General features: G+C 34.3%; 1 protein-coding gene across 1 annotated transcript; it reads left to right on the forward strand.

Moving 5' to 3' along the window:
* The first annotated feature begins 1,636 nt into the window (after positions 1–1,636).
* LOC107825850 (SUMO-conjugating enzyme UBC9) lies at positions 1,637–6,854 on the forward strand. The gene is made up of 5 exons (XM_016652760.2): positions 1,637–1,750; positions 1,889–1,966; positions 4,061–4,188; positions 5,469–5,573; positions 6,503–6,854. The coding sequence occupies exons 2-5, from the start codon at positions 1,897–1,899 to the stop codon at positions 6,644–6,646; spliced, it is 447 nt and encodes a 148-aa protein (XP_016508246.1). The 5' UTR covers positions 1,637–1,750; positions 1,889–1,896; the 3' UTR covers positions 6,647–6,854.
* The last annotated feature ends 3,026 nt before the right edge of the window (positions 6,855–9,880 follow it).

Here is a 9,880-nt window from a genome sequence, read left to right on the forward strand (position 1 = left end):
AATTTGTATACTTTATGTAAGATCTTATTTTGCTGCTTGAATTTATTTAGTTTTTAAACTCAATAAATCTTTAATATCTTAAGCAATTTTTAGTTTTATTTTATATTTTAACTTACTCCAAAGTATAAATAGTCATAGGTTATCTCAATTTAATTAATTTTTCACCTCCATATTTCTAGCAAACATAGAAGAAAATCTATGAGTGGATCAATATATAGATATAAATATAGATATTGATACAAATATACATATAAGTTTAAAATTAGATTTTTGTCTAGATCTATTTAGATTATGTATAAGATTCATTAAACTACCTCCATTAATTATGTTTCTATATATAATTTCTAATTATTAGTGTTGTCCTAAAATTGCCAAGTGACTTCATTTTAGGTTGCCATTTAGCTTAACCACAATGCATACTACTCTCATTTTAATATAATATAGATTAGAAAGCAAAAGAAAACGGTGAAAGGCACGAGCCCAGTTGGCCAGTTGCCCATCCACTGTATCCAGCTCACACCTTCATTCCTTGCTTTCAACTCTTACGTTCCCTCCAACTTTCCGATGTATCCAACAATCCAACTCTTAAACTCTATTTTATTCCAGCTTTAAATAATTGTATACGGTTTTTTATGTACTATTATAACGTTCAATCTTTTATTTTATATTGAGGATAAAGGATCAAAATTTAAAAAGTACTTATTAGTCGATCAATAATACTGTAGTCACTTTCACAAAAGTGATAACCTAAAAACTTTAGTGGAAAAAGAATATGACATATTACTGAAATGACATTCTTTTTTACTTGGATATTATCTGTTACAATATAATTTTGTGTTTTTTAGGTTGAGTAACTGTTAAAGTAGTATTATCCGGTGCCTTTCCTTTTCTTTATTTATTTTTCTGTAAAAAATTTCCTGGTAGTTTAAGAGCTCTTTATTTTATGTTTGTTTTCCTTTTGAACAATGATAAATGGGATATTTCCTTTTGATTAACCGTATCGACAAGTACAAAATCTATCCTTTCAAGCTGCAATTATTGTAATGACTTAATGTAAAATTGAACTTTATATTATCATACAAGTATTGTTCGTTTTGGAGTGAATTCGACATAAGTACTTCCGTAATTTAGAACTTACCAATTACTATATATTCTCCTGATTCCTTAGATATCGTTTAGTTCTAAGAATATTCTAAATATGACTCAATGTCACATATAGAAAAAAAGAAAAAATTATATATAAAGAGGAAGATGCAATTCCAACTAGAACCACTAGAATTTTCCAATAATAGTTACATTATGTTAGGAAGTCATCAATACACAAGGAAAGAAGTATATAATTCAACAAGTAGCAAGAAATATGGTGGAATGATTAGACTTTTTTTAATCTTTTAAAGATTTCTAAGTTCAAAATCATGAAAATTAAAAATTTATACTGACTAATTTAATACGAAATTAAATTATAATACATGCATTAGTGTGCATGAAACCTCCAATTGATGTCGCCAAGATTTTGAGTCAATAATTTAGTTGGAATGATTTTCAAAATTTAATAATTAATAAAGAAAGGTGGGACGGCGGAAAATGGAAATCTTTAAAAAATATATATATATAAATAAATCTGTTTAATGCGGGGCCGGAGGGCCTATATAAATGATCTTTTTTCCTGAGGGAATCATCATTTTTATCTTCTCTTCTTCCGTCGTGCTTAATTACTGTTTATTCACGGGAGGATCCTAATCTCTTTCAGGTCTAATTCTTCCTCAATTTCATCAATTCTTTGTTGTTGTTGTTGTTTCTAAGAAAAATTACATCAATATTTGTTTTTATTTAATTGTTGTATATTGAGATGGATCTTATTTGGAGATTTCTGTGGTTGATTTTGCAGGAGTCGCTATGGCTTCAAAGCGGATCTTGAAGGAGCTTAAAGATCTTCAAAAGGACCCTCCTACTTCCTGTAGTGCTGGTAAATATCCCAATTCTCTTGCTATGGTTTTTGTGCATTTTATACATACGTGCGTTACCATTTGCTTTTGTTTGAATTCTGTTTGCTAAATGAAATCCTTCATTTGAATTATTCTACATGTGGTTGGATCATTGGAGAAATCATTGTTGGTCTAAAATGTAAAAAATTTCACACTAACCCAACAATAGCTACCGCATTTGCTTTCCCTTCGCTTGTACCTTCATCAATATCATGACATGTGATCAGTGTGATTTGGCTGCCACAAAGTTCTCATCTTCTTTGCATCTGAGATTTGTTTTTGGCTTTATGCCAGTTTAATAGTTTGTGTTGTTCCCTCTGTACTTGTAAATAATGATTCTGGAAATTAGAACGTTAGCTTATAAACGTAAATATAAATAAAACAGAAATTAATTCGAGCCCACTGAATTCACAGTGTTTCCTTAAGAAATTTAATCCCCTCCTAGTACCCAAGGTTATAGATTATTTCCTCCCAGGATAGAACGAATTACACACTGGTGTAGCGGTACTTCAAACCCGTTTCAGCGAACACAAAGTTCGGCAGCAAATCACACTTATGGATGCTTTGTTTGTAGTTAAAAACAATGCAGAATAAGGAGGACAACTCAGAAGTTGAATGGAAATTCTGAGAGGAAGGAATGCAAAGTATAGCCAATGTTGAATTCTTACTTAAGAGAATATCAGATTGCAATTCGTTTTTCCAGTGTATACGCAGTGTATACAGAGTGTATATTAAGTGTATACAGAGTGTTTCGAGCGTTTTTTCCGATGTGTTTTTCTTTCTCTCCAACTTATGCTCTATTTATAGCAGTTATTTGAGAGAAATCCGCCCCCTCCATGGTGCAACAAGCACTAGGCTATCATGGAGGAAGCACTTACATGGTGAAATGTACACTTGCTTGGTGGGAGGAGCACTTGCACCATTGTGGTAGGTGCACTAGGCTGCTTATTGCTTAGTGTTGCAATACAATGCACGGATTGGAAAACATCCGTTACAAACACGGATTATATCACGTTAATATTCACTATTAACAAATAAATTTGGTCCAAAAAAATAATCAATCGATCGATCATTTGACCAAATCCGAATCCGAATCCAAATCCAAATCCAAATCCAAATCCAAATCCCATTTCCCATTCACTCTAATTTTAAGACTATTTCATCTTAAACAAAAACTCAACAGTTTGATTTATTAACCCTAAACACATGATGACTGCATTTTCTGTCACTCGAATGGAAGATATTACTTTTGTGTTCTGGTTTTTGTTCGTCATATGTATGACTGCAAGTGCTTAATAGTGGCTTGGCAGTGACATAACTGAATCGAATAGCAAGGAAATAGTTAAGTTTTACAGAAAAGAGTTATGGTGTAAGAATGCATAGCTCTCTGCTTGCATAAAATTGAAAATGAAATCTAGTTTTTTATTCCTACTGATGTTCGATCTTGTGCAGTAGTTTATTCAGCATGTATTTCTACTTTACGTGCACTGATGCATCAAATGTCCATTGTGCACTACGACTAGAGTATTTGTTTGGCATTAATCATGTAGGGATTTTGATTTGTGTTGCTGCTCTTATGTTATGTAGATGAGTTATGATTGCCTTTAGATGTGCTAGTCTATAAAAGAGCCTTGCATGCTTCACCTGCCGGTTCATTTGTGGTTTCTTATTCTCTTGAATAATTCCTATGAAATAAGTATTCAAATTGAATTGGGCTAGAACTAAGAAGAAATATTGCCCTTTGGCATTAGCGGGTTATGCTTAATATCAGATCCTTTTTTTTAATAAAGTTGCAGTAACAATTGTTTTGTTCTCGATATCAAAATACACTTATTTCTTTTACTTTCTTCAAAAAGCAAAACCAGAAGTCCAGTCATGCAGGCTCTTTCCTTCTTTTGTCAATGTTTGGATTCTGTAAAGTATTAAAGTCATAGTCTGATCCGGCATCAATACCACCCTGTCGACTAATAACTTTAACTACTACCCTGTCGACCAATAACTATAACTCCTCTCTAGGGGATATTTTTGTTGGGTTTGTTGTTTGTATGTTTTTCTGATTACGCCGGATTTCTCAGGACCTGTTGCTGAGGACATGTTTCATTGGCAAGCAACGATAATGGGTCCTCCAGACAGTCCTTTTTCTGGTGGTGTTTTTCTGGTGACGATTCATTTTCCTCCCGATTATCCATTCAAGCCACCTAAGGTGCATTTTGAGCTCTGGTTGTTACTTAAATTAACAAATTGATTATGACTGTTGATACGCACAACTTCATCGTTAAATTATGGTCCTTAACAGCCTAGAAATTTTGGTTCAAAGAGGTTCTGTCCATCGAATAAGTTTATCCGTAATTGATATGATTAGCTTACCTCCTAGCTTATGTTGATCTTATTATGCTTGATAGCAAAGCTTGTATTTGTGTAGGTGATTGTTAGGCCTAATTTTCATTAAACTCAAATGAAGTTTCAAAATTGGCCATAAAGTAGTTGCAAGAGTGGGTTTAACAACTTTTGGGGGCCACTAGACCACTTAGCAGCTAAGTGAATCTGGTTTTCTATTGTTATCGGTGCTAGGATACATTGTTTCATTTGAGTTGATCTGTAATTCTGACCTGATTGATTAAGCTCGCTCCTTTATGTCAAACTGGGAGAATGATAGGCACAGTTCCTTAATCTTAAATTTAAGGGTTAGTTGAAGAGGGACTAAGTTCAGCTCATATTTCTTTTGGGCTAGTATGCTTATGTTGTTTTTGCAGTATATATCTTCTGAAGATCCAATGGTTCTGGCTTGATGGATTGGTACTTCACATGAAAGAGTTTTTTATTTGTACCTTTTATTTTCTTTATACAGTATCTCTTGTTTGAAAATCGTGTTTGGTTTTATAGATGAAATAAACTTCTTCCTCCTTGTGCATTTGACCATTTTATTTTACTTTCTTTTTTAAGTAGTGTATTCAGATACTTAGAGTAATCTTAGCGGCCTGAAGGAGATAAAAAGCTTGTGATGCTACAGAATATTGTAGAAAGGAGGGAACGTTTCATCAAGAATTGTATAGCAAGTGAAAGATATACCAAATTCACTAGCACAAAAATGTTGCAAGTCTACCAAGAGAGAAAGCCAATTCTAGTTGCCTTCTGCAATTCCTATTAAATGAATAAATAATGACCACCACGTATAAAATATTCATTTTTGGTGATCATTTAAATCTCTGAGTTAAACAGACATCAATATATTTTAAATCCGGTTTAAACAAACCTGACAAAACAGGTCAAATGTCTCTTCGGATCATGAAATATGTCAAATACAATAACTAAGGCAGAAAGATCAAGGACTTTCCATTAAATCAAGTTGTAGTCATAAATATCATCTTCCCCCCTAAGCTGTTCTGCTTGATTTGGTGACATTCCGTATTCATTTCTTTCTAATACTTTTGTCACTGGCAATGAAGAAGGTTGAAATACACTCACCATTGGTGAATCTGGCAGGTAGCTTTCAGGACAAAAGTTTTCCACCCAAACATAAACAGCAACGGGAGCATATGCCTTGACATTTTAAAGGAGCAGTGGAGCCCTGCCCTAACGATTTCCAAGGTTTATTTCTTATTACATTTAAGTTGTTTATATCTGAAGTACTACTTATAAAAATTTTGATCAGTGTTTTAGTGCTTTTGTTTCCATACGCTCGTATTACCCCTGTACTTCAATAGATTGTTCTAAACTTCTATGGGGCAATCTTGTATCTTTATTTTCCTTTTATTTTGAAAGAGATATAAAGATTGAGGTAGTAATATGTTTGTTAAAGAAAAACAGATTTCTGCCATAAAGTAACTTTTTTTTTTTTTTTGCAGCCTTGTTTAATGCCGCTAGAAAGCTTTCCTTTGAATAACCAAACACTTGATTATTGTTTAGTACCCTAAACCATGAGATTAGCTATATTTTTCAGATCTCTACATTACAGTAGTTAAAAGTCATTTGGCAGTTCCACTTAATGCCATGGGTAACACACAATGCTGCAAATAATTTATAGGAAGTTTCTCAATACCAATCTATGGCATTTCTTTTCAAGTTCCATAACGGAATTGGAGACATATAATCGACTAGAGTTGTTTAGGTTTTGGAATCGTTGGCCTGGCTTTGCCGTTTAACCTTGCTTTTTGAATACCAATTCAAATATCTTTCTCATATGCTTAATTTAATTCCTCTGCCTTCTATCTTAGATAACAAGGATAAACTTCATTGATTCAACATATGAAGTCGTGTCACTGTTGGGAATCCAGAATCCTCCTCCTAGTTCTGCCTTTCCCACTATTGGTGCATCTAGAAAAAGGGAAGAGGACCTTCAAAACAAATTTAATGTTGATCAGATACCTTAAAAATTTCTCTTAGGAAGATCAGCCAATACATTTGCTTCACCAGGATGTCTTGCACTACTGAAGCTTTAAATATCTGCAGGGCATTTGATCATGAATTACGTCTGTTATGTGCCTCACCACTTATTTACTGTTTGTTTCAAATTTTAGGTGTTGCTTTCAATATGTTCTCTTTTGACGGACGCGAATCCTGACGATCCTTTGGTCCCGGAGATTGCACACATGTACAAGACAGACAGGAACAAGTACGAGACAACTGCAAGGAGCTGGACCCAGAAGTATGCCATGGGCTAAACGTACCTTTGTATCATGGGGTCGAGGGCATTTTCCTTTCAGATACTTTACTATTTACATTGAATGTAGTAATCAGTTAATCTGTTCTTTGAGTTGTAACATGGAGTCCATGTCTTAAGAGGAAAGGAAAATCATGTACGCTGCTCTCAAATGTTTGTATGTGCAAATTGATCTTTGAAAGAAACCAATTAATTAGACTTTTCTTCCAGGAGTTTCTGCTAGTTGTATTTCTGGTCATATTTGGTGGCTGTTTGGTTTGACATGCTCTTATATTGGAGCAATATAGATTGATTTGATTTTGAAAAAACGACCATTTAAAACAGGGAACAATACATAGGAAAGCAATAACAAACAATTGAAGGAAAGGTCCACAAAACCAATTAAAGAAAGGCGCTGCTTTTCAGTTGTATGGCATATCTGAATTGATGTAAAAACTTACTCGAACCAGGTAGTATTACACCAACTCAGATTGTGTGATTAAAGTTTTGAACCAGGGAAAGCCTGTTGGAGCACAACGTAAAAATCTAACACTATACTTTTGGCGAGCAGATGTATGCTTTCATTTACCGTTTGGTTCATAATTTGTATTTCTGCATCGCATATGCGAAACCATGATCAAACATTTGGCGTAAAAGAGCTTAATTGTACTACTAAGGTGTAGTATATATTTCTTAACGTTTTTCCAAATAACTTCCACTTTCATGATTCTCTTTTGCGTTTTCAGTAGGAAGGGCCAAAATGGCATAAGTTGGTAGTCTATACTCGAATTACAGAAGTTCAAGTGACATTCCAAAATTAAGGAGGTCTAAATGATAGTTACCCCATTTTTAAATGTATACCCAAGTGTTCTGCTATCTTGGCCCATTTTACTCATATATGGTCCCAACAGCTCATGCTTTTTTTGGACTGGGCTTCTTCCATGGAAGTTCTATAGTTTGGTGTTCAACCAGGGGCATTTGCATCTATACCCGCTTTTTGTGTCACGTTTTAATTTGTACCCGTTTTGCAAAAAAAATTGCAAGCGTACCCGCTTTTTCGCATAACTTCAGCATACGGGGCTGAAGTAGCAAAGGCAATCGCGCAAAACTTCAGCATTCTAGTAGCCGGGCCTGAAGTTTAGCTCTAGAGCTGAAGTTTTTGTTTTGTAACTGTCGAACTTTTGTAACTGGCGAAGTTTTTGTTTGTAAGCTTTAGCTTTAGAGCTGAAGTTTTTGTTTTTTAACTATCGAACTTCAGCTCTAAAGCCGAAGTTTTTGTTTTGTAACTGTCGAACTTCAGCTCTAGAGCTGAAGTTTTTGTTTGTAACTGGAGCTGAAGTTTTTTCTGGAAAAATAAGCTTTTTATGTTATTGTCCGCTTTAAATATATGAAACTGGAGTCTAACGGATACTTGAAAGTGTATGAGTGGCAACGTCTGTGGAAAGAGGTGGATGATCTCCTGACAGGTACAAGGTACAGGATAAGGCCTTGGTCTAGAAATAGCAGAGTTTTATGTTCTACTGTAGAGTGTCACTGAACCAGAGAAAAGCTTCATAGCATAATCTGCAATCTCCTTCGTCTCATATCCAACTAACACAACTACTGCAAATATCTCGTGTATCATTCTCTAGCTAGAAATGGTGCAACCACAGTGTTAGAACACTGTATATCAACTCGGATCTTCGTTGCTATCTCTTAGTCCTTTTTATTAAGGATTATCTATAACCTCATGCGATCTGTTTGATACCTTACTTTTGCAGAAAAGGGAGAAGGAGAAGTTTGAGAAAGAAGAGGCGGATATAACTTTGAGGAGGAGAAGGAGGAGAAACGGGGCTGAAGTTGTTTAAAAAGTGGGTACAAGTTAAAAGTTTAAAAAAAATGTGTATAGGTTAAATGGGGGCGACCAAATAGGGCGCCCCGTGTAATTTTTACGTTCAACCAATATTATGTCTAGATCAGGTTATTTGCAAAAATGACCCTTATAAGGGGTAGTCATGAATTTTTACCGCTCTCAAATGGTCTGTAACTTCTTGAAATTTCCCAGTATCCTGCCTCAAAGGCAAAACTAACTTCTACACACACTACAATTACAATCGAACCTCTCTATAACAATCTCATTTATTCCGATAATTTTTGGTTGCTATGGCGAAGTGTCGTTATAAAGAACATATCTTTTAACATAACATGAGAGATTTGTTCCAAGAAAAACTTGACAATTATTGTGAAGTGTTGTTATAGATAATGACTGTTATAGAAAAGTTTAACTATAACGTATACCCGATGGGCAACAAAGGTTAACTTTTGAAGGTTTTTGTTTAGCTGGGCCAAAAGTTTAAGACCACGCTTTATGTTGTCCTATTTTTGCAATGTCGGCCGAGAATAGAATCAAAAACAAAAATGGAGGGGAAGAATATTGGTACAATAAGATTGGCTTAGTGGTTTAAACTCACACATTTCGAATTGTCTCTCAAGATCAATTCCTATAACTATGTGAGAAAGAAAAAAAAAGGAAAAAGATAGAGGAAAATGGCTAATGAAAGAAAATAGAAAAGTAAAGTGAAACGTAGGTTGTGAGATTCAGACTTACAGTCAGTGGCGGAGCCACATACCCCTTCGCCGGAAAATTACATTATATTGCTAGATAATTTTTTATTTTATTTTATGTATATTTACTATACATTTATTCTCCTTGACTTTTCGATTTATCTAATTATTTATATTTTGACATGCCTTGATGAAAATTCTTGCTCCGCCACTGCTTACAGTAGCATTAATGTTGCGAATCTACTAAAACTAGTTATAGCCACTCAACACCTCAGGGGTCACCGTAGATTTATGCCCAATTCAAAATGCAAGAATCACAAAATAATGTAACAGCAATTTTTTAAAGCATCTTCTGAAAAAAATCATAGTAAGTCTCCCCAAGAGTGAGCCATGTGATTTCACTTCGATTTTCAGAGGAAGTGCATTTATATTCTGTGCTTTTCCTTGTCAGTTCTGCACAGAAGAAATTACACGATTTTACATGATAAGCAAATATTCCAATATTTATTGTAAGTGAAGCAAGAAACGATGGAGAGCTGATACAAATAAGTCGAGAAAGTCGTCATTACATTAATATCTTCGAAAATTGACTCAGAAAAGCTCAGAAAGTTAGAAGTAAAGAACTAACTCCTAGTTGCTAATTTTATTACCCTCTTTACATGATTTAACGTTTGCCACAAAATATCAGCTGTCATTTAAATACAAATTAAAA

The sequence above is a fragment of the Nicotiana tabacum genome, chromosome 6, assembly GCF_000715075.1.
Source record: "Nicotiana tabacum cultivar K326 chromosome 6, ASM71507v2, whole genome shotgun sequence".
Lineage (NCBI taxonomy): Eukaryota > Viridiplantae > Streptophyta > Magnoliopsida > Solanales > Solanaceae > Nicotiana > Nicotiana tabacum.

What these genes read in the sequence shown, in the direction of transcription:
- LOC107825850 (XM_016652760.2), top strand. Translation starts at nt 1,897, where the DNA reads ATGGCTTCAAAGCGGATCTTGAAGGAGCTTAAAGATCTTCAAAAGGAC. An exon ending in TCCTACTTCCTGTAGTGCTG is followed by an intron (nt 1,967 to 4,060) that starts GTAAATATCCCA and finishes CGGATTTCTCAG; the next exon opens with GACCTGTTGCTGAGGACATG. An exon ending in ATCCATTCAAGCCACCTAAG is followed by an intron (nt 4,189 to 5,468) that starts GTGCATTTTGAG and finishes TGAATCTGGCAG; the next exon opens with GTAGCTTTCAGGACAAAAGT.